The following is a 14,634-nucleotide window of genomic DNA, read 5'->3' as shown; positions in this document are numbered from 1 at the left end:
ATTTAGTGAAGAATTTTAGTTAAAAATTTGTTGTTTGTATTATTGTTTATATCCTTCGATATTTTTTTGAGAAATTAAAAAAAAAACTATTTTCTTTTACAAAAATTTTAAGTCCTGTCCCGTCATTGAAAAACGGTTACAAAAAAAAAATCCCGGGATTTTTCAAACTGTTCGAAATTTAAAAATTTTGTTAATAAATATTTTCGATTTTCTTCATGTTCATATTTATGTATTTTTATTTCTTCTCCAGAATTAATAGTTTTCTGTGGTTTCTATTTCTTTTGGGAAAATTTGCGAAATTTTTAAAAAGATACAAAAATATCGAAGTTGACAATATTCGAATTTTTTTCAATCGAATAATTTAATATGAAGTAAATACAGTAGAAAAATGTGTTTATTTCATTTCAAATTATTTATTTACATTATACGGGCAGTAACCTTATTAGATTTCTTTTAAAATTTATGAAATTTCATTAAAAAAAAATAATTTGTCATGGAAAATTTTTTTATATCAGGGAAATTGCAAAATTTATTCTTATGGCAACTCCAAAGAATAGAACTAGAAAAAAAGGGGGAAAAAAAACGTGAAAATAAATATTAATATAAGATTTTAATTTATAAAATTGTTTAAAATTTTTTTCCTTCTTCTTTATTATTTCAGACTGGGTCATATGAGTATAAACCAAGCCGCTATTCACTACAATTTACCATATTCGTCATTATATGGACGTTTTAAAAGGGGTAAATATGAAGAACCAGTAGTCAACGAAATGTCACAAGACGGTAGCAGTCCACATTATCATCATCAAAGTCCAAGTCAAAATCATTCATCTTCTCTTCCCGATCAAATGCCCTATCAGGGTAGCTGAAATTTACCTCTTTATTAGGTTATTTATAACTTAGTTCAACTCAAATTTCAAATTCATCGTCAAGAATTTGATATTGACTTAAAAACTGAAATCAACAAAAAATACGAGCGAGCAAAGATCAATTGCGTATAAATATATATATATATATTTGAATCAAAGATTCAACTAATAATAATAATTATAATAATTATTAATAATAATATTATAATAATAATAATCATCATAATAATAACAAAAAGGACGATCTTGCAGTATTAAAGATGAACCAAGAGAAACGCACATTTATGTATATTCTATTCATTTTCATCTGCGGGTCATTTTGGAGTTATAAAAGTGAAATTTAATTATAGGTCAAATATTTATTAAGAACATTCTCCTCATCACGAGATTTTTATATACATGTTTTTCAAGCAGATAAAACTTATTGCAAATATGTTCCATATATTATATTATATTATATTATAATCGTTTTTCACAGATTCAATTTTTTTTGTCTGAAAACGTTCTATTTATTGTTAAATATTATTCAATTACTCATTTTTTTTTTTTATTGAATTTATTTTTCGTTAATTAAAAATAGTTTTTACTGTATGTATTTTTTGGTGGGAAAAAATTATAATTGTTTTTCAAAATCTTAAATTACATATATATTAATGACAAAAAAACAAAAAAAAAAAAAAAAAAAAAATGATTAAAAATTTGCATACGTAAGGGAACCAAGTGACCATTAGGATAAGAAGCGACAGTGTATCTTTTCACCATGAGTATTAATCGAATTTTCTAAAAAATTGAAAAAAAAAAACAAAAAAAATGAACTATATGCTTAGATTGTCCACGTGTTAATTTTTTTTTTTTTTTTTTTTTTTTTTTTTTTTTTTGAACGATTACATTTTTAGTATTGTGGATTGGTAATAATTACATATAAGGAAAATTGAATTATTATTTTTTATATATAAAAATAAATGTCAAAAAAATTTTTAATGGCATACAAATAATAATGTATATTAAAATTATTTTCGTGTGATTAAAAAAGAAAATTGCTAGGTTTTAGTTTGTTTCTACATATTATAATGCTTATATTGTACTGCGAAATTTTATATAGTTCTGTTTGTAAATATTTAGAATTTTTTTTTTTTTTACAAAATTATATATATAATTTTTTTAAATAACTTTATGGCTGTCTATTGATTATAAGTTTTTTTTTTTGTTGATTATCATTTTCATTTATTTTTTTTTTTTTAATAACAATGAGGGGAATGAGAGCTCGATTTTTTATAAAATCGAAAATCACAAATAAGATTCTTTTTTTTTGTGGTAAAATTTTTAAATATCTTGAAATTCCCCTTAAATAGTGTTTTTCTTATAGGACATTAAATTCCTAGACTTTTGACAAATATTTCAGTATAAATTTTCTTTTTAAAGACTGATACATTTTTTCTTTTTCATTCATGGTGAAAAATGGCGTACTAGAGCCTTATCATAGAAAATTATTAATAATCCATGATTTAAGTTTTCTTTAATGCGATTTTTTCTTTAAATATAGTTTAATATCAAACGACAGTTTAATTTATTATATAAAATAATTATTATTGTTATATAAATACAAAATGAAAAAAAAACAAACAAACAAACAAATGTAGTAATAATCAAAAAATGAAGTCTACAAAATTATATGTCCTATTTTTTCTATAAGTGATAATGCCAGAAAACCAAAAGGTTTTTAAGTTCGCTCATAAAAAAAAATATATATATAATAGAAAAGAAAAGAATAAGTAATTTCTTTTTTTACGAATTCTTTTATTATTATGAAAAAAAAAATATATATATATATATACTTACATAAATGAACAGTTTATTTTATTGTTCATTTTAGAATGGACTGAGTAGGGTACGATAATATTAATAAGTGATTGTTTTTGAAATTTAGATAATAATTCGGCTGATATGAGCAGTGTGATTGATATTAAAGGATTTTTATTAATTTTCCAAAATAATAGAAAAAAAATTGGAAATTATTTTTCTTTTCGCTGCTCAATTGCCACGCGTATATTTACTTCATACACACACTAATTAATTTATCATACCAACAAACTACTACATCACCTAAAAAGTATATAAAGTATAAATACATATTATCTATAAATATATGTACAGTTTATATATTTTAAATTAAAAATTAATGCAACTGTATTTTGTCGTTCTTCTTTTCCATTATAACAATTTCTTGTCTTGTTTCCCTTTTTTTAAAAACTTTTTTTTTTGGTAAACGAAAAAGAAATAAAAACTTTATTCCAGTTAATTTAGAAATATTTAAATTATTTGATTAATTTAATTTATTTTTAATTCAACAATTTAAATAAATTTTCATTAAAATATTAAATAATTTTTATTTTGTTTTTAGTTAATAATTTTGAAATTTTTATATTCAATTATTAGACATTAAAATTTAATTTTTGATAAAATTTTTTTAAAATGATTTTTATTTAATAAATTATATTTGATAACTAAACAATTTTTTTTTATAATTTGTTATAAATTTGTACTAAAAAATTTAGAAATATATATTAATTTTATTTTTTTATCTTTTTACATTTAAGTTGATAATTTTTTTTATTTACAAATTTTATTAATAATATTCAAAATTTATCAATTCTTTTATTTTCAATTTTATTTATTTATTTATCAATTAAATGGGCAATGTCCTTTTTTTACATAAAAAAGAAAAAGAATATAGAAGAAACATATCAAGAATTTAATTATAATTCCAATAAAATTATTTATATTTTCATTCCAAAGTTTTTTTTTTTTGAATTAATTAATTTTTGATTATTTTAAGTCTCATTTTATAATTATTAAAAAATTTTAAATTACTTTATTATTTTTTTTCGGTGTTGAAAAATTAATTATTTATTCAATAAAATTTAAATTTAAATAAATGATTATTAATACTTATATTTTTCTATGACAAAAATTTATTTAAAAAATTAGTAAAACAAATAATTGGAAAAATTTAGAAATTTGTGATTTAATTTTTATTTAAAAAGAAAAAAAAATAATGAAGACAAAATTTTAAGCGCAAAATTAAGAAACTGAGGGGAAAAAAAGTAAAAATTAAATTTTTCAAAAAAAAAATTATGATACGAGATACAATTATTATTTTAAAAAATGTATAAACTTAAATTTTATATTATTTAAAAATAAGCGCGCGCTATTTTAACCAATTGGATTCATTTATTTCGAGTTTTTTCGATTGCCCTCTTCGAGATATTAATTCGACTATTTCAGATCGAGATTCCGCTTACACCTGTCAAAACAAAGCAAAAAAAAAAACACATTTTTTGAATAATAATTGCATGCAATAACTAATGAAACAAATTTTTCTATTACTTTGCAAAGAATTATTTTAAATAATTATAAACCTTAAATTAAAAATCAAAATTTAAAAAGAATTTTAAAGAAATCGAAGAAATTGTATCCTAACCTAAAAGTAACTAAAATTAGCAAGTGATAATATCATGCTAACAATGTGAATAAAATAATTCTATTGTTGAATAAAAAATTATTCCAATTATAATAAAAAGGTGTTAATGTGAAAAATAAAATAATGGCAAAAAAAACAAAACAATGGGCAGAGGATGTCTTCGAAAGTTGGGTAAGAAAAAATAGTTTTATTATCGTAATATTTTGAATAAACTAATTTTTGGAAGAATTACAAATTTTTCCTGAGTTCTATTACAAAATTTGTTAATTAAGAGAAGGGACCAGTAAAACTTCAGCTTATCGAAATTATTGTTAAGGGGTGTAAATTTGTTTTTCTGGTATTATTTAGAATCTAAAATTAAATAATATTAAGATTTAAAAAAAAAATTATTTTTGTTCATTTTAGAAATTTTATTTTCTGCAAAAAAAAAAAATTTTTGTTTAAATCCATACAATTAATTGTTCAAAATCATGAAAAAAGCCGAAAAAAAATTCGACGATGAAAAATAATCAAAATTGTGAAAGAAGTTAAATTTTTAAAGAATCACCAGTAAAATTTAAATCAATCAAAATTAATCCGGTAAACAATCTTTTTGGCGCTTTTTCAGAACCTGAAATTACATTTCACTGTGAAAAATAAAAAAAAAAAGTAATTTTTAACTATTTTACAAATTTTTTTTTATTCTTCAAAATTTTAATTTAAAAAAATAATAATTATTATTATTATTATATTATTATTATTATATTATTATTATAATAATAATTTTTCAAAATTCGTATGTTTAATTGTTGAAAATCATGAAAAAAGCATATAAAAAAATCGAAAAAAAAAATTTTGAAAAATTTCAATAATTAAATGAATTCTTAAATTTTTTAAATAAATTTTCTAAAACAACAAAAATTTCAAAAGGTTAAAATTTCACTGGTTCCTCTCCCTTAATAATAATAAATTAATTTTTAATAATTAAACTGATTTAAGTAATTAATATTTTTAATTAGAAAATTTAATTGTCTAATTACTAATTTAAAAATAAATTTAGGGTGGCTATATGGAAGCAAAAAAAGCAAAACTCGAAGAACAATTTCAAACGGATGCAAAAATAGAATATGAAAATACATCAACAACATTATTTAAAGGTGTTGCAATATTTGTAAATGGTTATACAGAACCAACGGCAGATGTTCTAAGACGATTAATGTTACAACACGGTGGTGTTTATCATCAATATTTAAGATCTAAACAAACAACACATTTAATTGCCTCAAATTTGCCATATTCAAAAATAGTTATGTATATGAAAAGTAAAAATCCACTACCACTTTGTAAACCCACTTGGATTACTGATAGCATAAAAGCTGGTAAAATTTTAGATTTTCGAAACTATTTACTCTATTCACAAAATACAAAATCACAACCTCAATTATTTAATATTTTCAAATCAAGTCCAAATAAATCAATTGTCAACGGTACAAATTCTTTGAAATCAACTTCCCTTCAATTGAATGAAAATAATTCAATTCACAATGATTGTAAAACAATTTCAAACGATATTTCTCAAAATAATTCTCACAGTAGACTTTCAAATGTGGAAGAATTTTCTAATAAAAATTTCCAATCTGCCCAAACTTCAACACCAAATGTAAATAGTAAAGATTCTTTGAGAATAATAGTTGAAAATTCAAAATCAGAAACGGACAATTTACAATCGACAATTATTGAAAATTCAATGGAAAAAGAAAATCCTGAATTTTCAAATAGATCAAATGATAAAATATCTGAAATTTCAAAATCATCAATTAATGTGAAAAGTTCTACTAAAGAAATTGCAATGAAAAATAAATCTTCCATGTGTTCGAAAAATTCGGATTTTATCTCTGAATTTTATAATAATTCACGTTTACATCATATTGCAACAATGGGTGCAACATTTAAGGATTATATTAATGAATTGAGAGAAAAAAATAAGGGACATTTTCCCGGTCTCGAACGATTAATAGTGGAGAATAAATTGAATCGACCTGGACCATCGACTAAAATCGATTCTGATTCTGATGATGATATATTTGCAACTGACTCGAGTCCAAATGAAAATCTACAAGAAAATATAATAATGCACATTGATATGGATTGTTTTTTTGTTTCTGTTGGCATTAGAAATCGTCCTGAATTAAAAGATCAACCAGTTGCTGTTACACATGCTAAGGGAAATAAAACAAATGAAAATCAAGAAGGTTCTTATTCAGAAATTGCCTCATGCTCGTATGAGGCAAGAAAATTTGGTTTAAAAAATGGTATGTTCTTGGGTCAAGCGTTAAAACTTTGTCCAAATTTAAAAACAATAAAATATGATTTTGATGGTTACAAGGAAGTTTCTTATGGACTTTATGATACTGTTGCTTCATATACACTTGACATTGAAGCTGTTAGTTGTGATGAAATGTATGTGGATTGTTCGAAAATTCTTTCTAAGGCAAATATTACATCATCAAAATTTGCAACATTTATTAGAAGGGAGATTAAAGAAAAAACTGGATGTCCAGTTTCAACGGGTTTTGGAGCAAATAAATTACAGGCAAGACTTGCTACTAAAAAAGCAAAACCTGATGGTCAATTTCATTTGACGGAGGATTCTGTTTTAAATTATGTTGGAACATTGAATGTCAAGGATTTACCAGGTGAATTATATATAGAAATTATATAATAATAAAATGCTTGGTCTGTCCTTCTGTCCTAACTTAAAGTTGGCCTTTTCTGATTTCACGTGTTTTTTTGAATAGTAATCTTATGACGTGTCACATTTTGACATTTCTTTCTTTCATTTTTGCCAAAGTTGTATAATTGTGTTTCCAAATTTCGGCATAAGTTTCTTTAAAATTCCAAATTCGAAAATTCAATTCACGAAGCTGAAGTACACAACGTTTACCAACGAAATTTTTTTTAAACTTGTATATTCATTCAAAAATTGTATACAAATACAAAAAATTTATGATGAGAAAAAAGATACGCCAGGAAATTTCGTACAAGATAGTAATTTGAAAAAAATTAATTTTTAAGGTACCAGGGGCCAACGAATACCTATTAAATATTAATTATAAAAACACAGGCCTCGAATCAACTTAAAGACACAAAAAGTCGTTTTAGTCGATTTATATTCCAAAAAAAGTGGATTTGTTTTTTATTTTAACAAAAATATTTTACAGATTTAAAAAAAAAAATTTTTTTTTAATAATAATCCTTTTTGAATGGTTAAAGTTGAAATTTTTAGAAATAATTAAATTTTAAAAGATATTGTTAATTTTCAAACAATTATTAAATTTTACAGAACTAAAAATAATTTATCAAACAATTTTTGGAAAACATTTTTTAAATTTAATTGAATTTTCAAAGATTTAAAATTGAGATTTTTGAAATTAATTGAAACTTTAAGTGATTTTTAATTAAAATTTTAGATGATTTCACTAAAAATTTATTAGAAAATGCGGACAAAATACAATAATTTGAAAATCATTTTTAATTGAAAAATAGTTTCAGATAGTTGAAATTTCAAAGAATATTATGAAAATAGTTAAAAATAATTGAATTTCCTTAGAGTTATAATTGAAATTATTAAATTTCAAAAAAAAAAATTTTCGATGGTAAATTGTAGAAATAATTAAATTTTAGATGCTTTTAAATTCAAATTATTGAAAATTCAATTAATTTTGACATCAAATTTTTGAGAATAATGAAATTTTATTTGATTTTCAATTTGGAAAATAATTGAAATTCAGTTCATTTTGAATTGAAAATTTTGGGAAATAATTGAATTTTAATTGAAATTTTGGATAATTTAATTTAAGTTCATTTTTGATTGAAAATTTGGATAATTAATTTTGAATAGAAATTTTAGAAAATAATTGAATTTTATTTCATTTTAAATTGAAAACTTGGTAAATAATTAAATTTTAAATTGAAAATTTTTGATAATTATTGGATTTTGAATTGATTTTGAATTAAAATTTTGGGTAATAATTGAATTTTAGTTTATTTTGAATTGAAATTTTTAAAAAATAATTCAATTTTATTGTGATATTTTTTTTTAAATTATAAACAATTGTTAAATTTCATAAAAATTTTAATTGAAAAATAATTTTGATATAATTGAATTTGTGATGTATTTCATTAAAATTATTAAAAATAATTAATTTAGTGAAGAATCATTTTAGTTCAAAATTTGTTAAATAATTGAATTGAAGAAGATCTGAAGAAGATCTACATTTTATACTAAAAAAATGTATTTTATTTACATTTTTTTTCAAATGTAAAAAAAATTTCGCATTTTATTAAAATAAGTCGATAAAAGTCGTATTTTTGAAAAAATTAATAATTAATTAAAATTAATTAAAAATTAATAATAATTAATTAATTTCATTATTATCATTTAATATGTAATAATATTCTAATAAATTAAAAAATTTATTTAAAAATTAATTAACACTATTAAATCACTAATGAAAAATATCAATATATTTAAAAAAAAATTGATTAAAGAAAAATTGAAATTTTATGTTTAAAAAAAATTGTTACGTTTTTTAATAATCAATTCCATATTTATTATAATTATATTATTATTTAAACAATTATATTTCAATTATTTTAAAATGTTATATTTTCATAATTATTGTAAAATTCAATTATTTTACAATTAAATTATTATTTTTAATACATTTTTTTTTTGGTAAATTCCACTATTTTCATAATATTTAATTTTTTTATAAACTGAAAGTAATAATAAGTTAGGGAAAAATATTTTGACAGGAAAAAAAAATTGTTTATAGGGAAATTGTGGAAAATTGAATAAATTTACAAAGTCAATTGTATACTTTCTGTTTGTGTAAAAAAGTTTTAACAATTTTTGCCTGTATAAAGAATTCTACGTTATTATATATTTACCTTCTTCACTTATTTAAAAAATTTTGTCAACTATTTTAATAATTTACAGATTTTCATTTTTGTTTTTTATAAATGATTCAATTGACTTTTTCTTGAATTTATCGAAATCTTTCATCAATTTGAAAAATTATTTACAACAAATTAATAAATTTAATAAAAATTGTAATCGTTATACATTTAAATTCATTCGGTCAATCTAAAATTCAATTTATCCAAATTTGAATTTTCTCAAATTTTAATTCATCCAAATATCAATTTAATTAAATTTTATTTTATTCAGATTTTAAGGAATTCAAATTGCAAATTATCCGAATTTTAATTTGTTCAAACTTCAATTGATTTAAGTTAAAAATTATTTGAATTTCAATTTTCCCAAAATTTTAATTGATTTAAAATTTAAATTATCCGAATTTCAATTTATTTGAATTTGATTGATTTCAATTTTAATTTACCCAAATTTCAATTTGTACAAATTTTAATTGATTTAAGTTTAAAATTATCCAATTTTCCTAAATTTCAATGATTGAAGTCTAAATTTATCGAAATTTTAATTGATTGTAATCTAAAATTATCCGAATTGTAATTAATGCAAATTTTAATTGATTTAAGATACAAATTATCCGAATTTCAATTTTTTTTTTTACCAAAGAATACAATTTAGAATTTACCCAAATTTTAATTAACTTAAGTTTAAAATTATCCAAATTTTAATTGATTTAATTTACAAATAATCCGTTTCAATTTATCTAAAATTTAATTTGCCCAAATTTCGAACCATCAATAAAAATTTTTTCTTTACATTTGATTGTCTATTATTTATTGTCCATAAAAAGAATTGTTGATTAGTCTAGAAAAGTTGAACATAAAGAAAAAATTAATTATTGTCCAAAAATCATATGTAAATTATTTATGGATTTTCTTTATTGTTTTATAAAAAAATTTTCTAATTTTTTCATTATTTATTTATTTTTTAAAAATTATTATATTAATTTTATTTAGGTGTTGGTTATTCAACGACAAGTAAATTAAATGCAATGCAAGTGAAAACATGTTTAGATCTTCAAACATTTGAAATTACATATTTGCAAAAAGAATTTGGAAAGAAAACTGGTGAATTATTGTACAATATGTGTCGAGGAATTGATAATTCAAAATTAAATATGGAACATGTGAGAAAATCTGTCTCTGCCGAAGTAAATTATGGAATTCGTTTTGAAAATCATTTGGATGCTGAAGAATTTTTAAAGAAATTATCTTTGGAAATTTGTACACGTCTTAAAAATGCAAATGCAAAGGGAAGATGTTTAACTTTAAAATTAATGGTTCGTGCTAAAGAAGCACCCAAAGAAACAGCCAAATTTATGGGTCATGGACTTTGTGATTATTTTACTAAATCAAAGAATTTTATTGCCGCTGTTGATGAACAAACAATTATTACCAAGTATGTTTCAATTTTCATTAAATTTTTAGAAAAAAAAATAGGTAAATCAAAAATTAATTTTTTTTGTTTTTTAAAGTCGAATGTCAGAATTTGTCTTTTTTAAAAAAACTAAAAAAAAATATTATGTAATAATCGAAAAATTCCATTTGCACATTTATTTGCATTCAATTGTATATAATTTTTAGTTTTGATGGTCAAAAAAATTTCAGGCAATACTTAATCAAATTTTATAGATTTAAAAAAAAAATTTTTTAAATAATAATTTTGGAAGAGTTAAAGTTGAAATTTTTAGAAATAATTGAATTTCAACAGATTTTATTTATTTATTTATTTATATATATATATAAATTTATTTATTTTTATTTTGTTAATTTTCAGATAATAATTAAATTTTACAGAACTAAAAATAATTTATCAAATAATTTTAAATAACATTTTTTAAAAGTAATTGAATTTTCAAAGATTTACAATTTAGATTTTTGAAATTAATTGAACTTCAAGTGATTTTTAATTAAAATTTTTTTATGATTTTTGTTACTAAAAAATTTATTAGAAATAGCAGACAAAAATACAATAGTTTGAAATCTTTTTAAGTGAAAAATGCTTTCAGATAATTGAATTTTCAAAGAATTTTATAAAAATCATGAAAAATTATTGAAATTTTTGCAAATAATTAAATTTTAAGTGATTTTGAATTAAAAATTTTTGGTAATTTTATTTGCTAACTTTTTTTGAAATTATAAACAATTATTAAATTTCATAAAAATTTTAATTGAAAAATAGTTTAAGATAATGGAATTTGTGAAGAATTTCATTAAAATTATTAAAAATAATTAATTTAGTGAAGAATTTTAGTTAAAAATGGTGTTTGTTACTAAAAAATTTATTAGAAATTGCAGACAAAAATACAATAATTTGAAAATCATTTTTAATTGAAAAATGGTTTCAGATAGTTGAATTTTCGAAGAATATTATAAAAATCATTAAAAATAATTGAATTTCAGTATAGTTATAAGTGAAATTATTAAATATCAAAAAATTGTAGAAATAATTAAGTAAATTTTAGAAGCTTTTAAATTGAAATTTTTTAAAATAATTGAATTTTAAAAGATTGTGTTAAATTTCAGACAATAATTATAATAGTAGAAATTTCTAGTGATTTCTGTTGATGAAGAATTAATTAGAAATTACATAAAAAATTGAATTCCAAAAGTTTTTTATTGAAAAATGCTTTCAGATAATTGAATTTTCGAAGAAAAAAAAAAAAAAATTTCTTCATTTTTTTTATAAAAATCATTAAAAATAATTGAAATAATTAAATTTAAAGTGATTTTGAATTAAAATTTTTTGATAATTTTATTTGCTAATTTTTTTAAAATTATAAACAATTATTAAATTCCATAAAAATTTTAATTGAAAAATAGTTTAAGATAATTGAATTTGTGAAGAATTTCATTAAAATTATTAAAAATAATGAATTTAGTGAAGAATTTTAGTTAAAATTTTGTTAAATAATTGAAATAAAGAAGATCTGCATTGTGTACTAAAAAAACGTATTTTGTTTAAATTTTTTTTTAAATGTAAAAAAAAAGTCTAAAAAGTTGCATTTTATTAAAATAAGTCAAAAAAGTCGGAAAAAAAGTGTTTTTTTTTAATTATTTCTTTAAAATAAAATTATGAGAATCTTTTGTGAATTTTTGAAACAATTATTGTGAAATTATTTTTCGATATAATTATAAAAATATTATATTTTTATTTTGTAAGAATAATAATATAAATATTGTTTATATTTAATTTATAATTTATTTCATTAATTATGTTGAAAATAAAATTATATTGTAATTAGCAATCGCAATAGTATTGTACAATCGAAGTAAGATTGTAATTTCCTTATTTAAAAATTCATAAATTTTGATATTTTTTTAAAAAATATGAGGAAATTATGTACTGTTATATTTTTCTTTTATTATTCAAAGGATTTAAAATTAAAAAATTAAGTTTGAATTTTATTTGTATATCAAATAAAAACTATTTTTTCCAGAGAAATTCTTAGTCTATGGAATCAAATGCAACAAACACCAGAAGATATTCGAGGTATTGGAATTCAAATATCAAGACTCGAAATAATGAAACACAAGTCAAACACTAATTGTTTGGTGAATTTCATTAAAAAAGCCAAACAATCAATTTCTGAAACGAACATTAATGAATCAAAACAAATTTTAGAATCTAACAAAAATAAGATCGATTCAAATGAAACAAAAAATATTCCCAAACTCATAAATCATGAAACAATTTCTAAAAAATCTAATTTTCAAACTAAATCTTCTTCCTCTTCTTTTGAGAATAAAATAATTTTACCATCGCAAGAAATTGATGATTCAATTTTAAATGAATTGCCCGAAGATATTAGAAAAGAAATTGAAGCCAGCAGCAAGTCAATTAAATCAAAAACCAATGAAATTGAAAAAAAAGAGAAATCTAAAGGTTCGACAAAAACAATAATTCAAACAAAACAAGAGTCATATTTTAAAGAGAGAAAAAATATTCCAAGGGGAAAAGCTGAATTGCCACCACTTCAAGAAGTGGACATGTCCGTTCTTGTAGAATTGCCTGAGGATATAAGAAATGAAATTCTAAACGAATATAAATCTAACAAAAAATCTGAAACCCCACCATTGACCAAAATTAAATCAAACGATGAGATTTCAAAATCAAATAATATTGAAACAAAATTTCACAAAACATCAAATTATTTAACTGACGAGAGAGATTTTTCATTTTCACAAGTTGATCCCGAATTTTTAGCAGCCTTACCAGACGACATGAAAGATGATGTAAAAATGTTTTGTATGATTAAAAGACGTGAAAAAAATAATGCCGAAAAGAAAAAAATTATTTCAACAAAATCAAAGGGAAATTTAAAATCAAAAAGAGGTAGAAAACCAAAAAATACTGTTTATAAAAGTAATTCAATGCCGCTAATTCGTAATGAAATTGAAGAAAAAAAAATTCAACAAATATTCAGAGAAGAAAAAGAAGAAGAAGAAAATATTTTAAATATGGATAAAAAACAAGAAGACGAAGACAGAGAAATGATTGCTATAATTTCACACGTAAGATCATTTTCTGACAATGATGTGAAAAGTCAAGGTCAAGAGAAAGCGTTGAGCGCACTTGTTAAATGTATGTTTGATCTGTCAACTGATCAGGTAATAAATTTAATTTATTAATAATTTTTTTTTTTTATTTAATATTAATGTTTATTTTTGTTGTTTTTTTTTAATGCTCTGCTATCTACACATGCCTTAATTAAAAAGAGAGAGTATTTTTTTTAATTAACGGTATTTTTTTCCTTTTTTTTTTTTTTTTTAAGTAAGAGTATTTTTTTCTTCTCACACGTAACGAATTTTTTTATATAAAAATTGCAGATCAGAATGCAGATACAAAGTTGGGTTTCCAATTCGGTGTTTGTAAATGAAATAGACATTTTATCACTAGCCACATATTTGAGCATGCTTCCAGGAAAAAAATTGATTGAGGATCTACATATTTTATTAAAATGCATGCACAGGTGAGAAAATGTCATGAGTTTAGAAAATTTTTCTTTTTTTTTTTTTGCAACGGAAGTTTATAAAAAGAACACTTATGGAGATTGAGGGTCTTTTTTCTTTTGTAATTTTTTAAAAAAAAGAAACATGGTATCATGATCAAAAAATTACATCAATTGTTTCCTTCTCATTTAGATGTATAACAGAATCTGGAAATTGCGTTTGGCATGAGGCATACAGAAAAATAGTGGAGCATGTTCAACATTATATGCAAATCGAGTATAAGAGCAGTCTAATGATACCAACGATCAGATGCAATCTTCACAAGTGCAGGAGTGACAATATATGTTAACCTTCGGG

The 14,634-nt window shown here is 20.7% G+C and overlaps 2 protein-coding genes across 8 annotated transcripts in view; both read left to right on the top strand.

Annotated features, from left to right (window-relative positions):
- The window catches only part of LOC127286141 (protein bric-a-brac 1), a 108,732-nt gene extending 105,673 nt beyond the window's left edge, over positions 1 to 3,059 (top strand). For all 7 annotated transcript variants that reach the window (XM_051312463.1, XM_051312468.1, XM_051312456.1 and 4 more), the window contains one exon: positions 662 to 3,059. In XM_051312463.1, the coding sequence (XP_051168420.1) occupies positions 662 to 869 (208 nt within the window). In that variant the 3' untranslated portion in view covers positions 870 to 3,059. The remainder of the gene's footprint in view (positions 1 to 661) is intronic.
- A 1,078-nt stretch (positions 3,060 to 4,137) lies between these two features.
- Positions 4,138 to 14,633, top strand: LOC127286088 (DNA repair protein Rev1). The gene is made up of 6 exons (XM_051312386.1): positions 4,138 to 4,521; positions 5,390 to 7,025; positions 10,282 to 10,723; positions 12,765 to 13,935; positions 14,155 to 14,297; positions 14,470 to 14,633. The coding sequence occupies exons 1-6, from the start codon at positions 4,474 to 4,476 to the stop codon at positions 14,624 to 14,626; spliced, it is 3,597 nt and encodes a 1,198-aa protein (XP_051168343.1). The 5' UTR covers positions 4,138 to 4,473; the 3' UTR covers positions 14,627 to 14,633.
- The last annotated feature ends 1 nt before the right edge of the window (position 14,634 follows it).

The sequence above is a fragment of the Leptopilina boulardi genome, unplaced genomic scaffold, assembly GCF_019393585.1.
Source record: "Leptopilina boulardi isolate dan_hultmark-lab unplaced genomic scaffold, ZJU_Lbou_2.1 LbouV2_121, whole genome shotgun sequence".
In the NCBI taxonomy this organism is placed as follows: domain Eukaryota; kingdom Metazoa; phylum Arthropoda; class Insecta; order Hymenoptera; family Figitidae; genus Leptopilina; species Leptopilina boulardi.
Note: the sequence above shows the minus strand (reverse complement) of the source record. Positions and strands in the feature narration are given on the sequence as shown.

Excerpts from the sequence above, each read along its gene's own strand:
- LOC127286088 (XM_051312386.1), top strand. The coding sequence starts at position 4,474 with ATGGCAAAAAAAACAAAACAATGGGCAGAGGATGTCTTCGAAAGTTGG. Across the intron at positions 13,936-14,154 it reads TTGATCTGTCAACTGATCAG|ATCAGAATGCAGATACAAAG; the intron begins GTAATAAATTTA and ends TAAAAATTGCAG. Across the intron at positions 14,298-14,469 it reads TTATTAAAATGCATGCACAG|ATGTATAACAGAATCTGGAA; the intron begins GTGAGAAAATGT and ends CTTCTCATTTAG.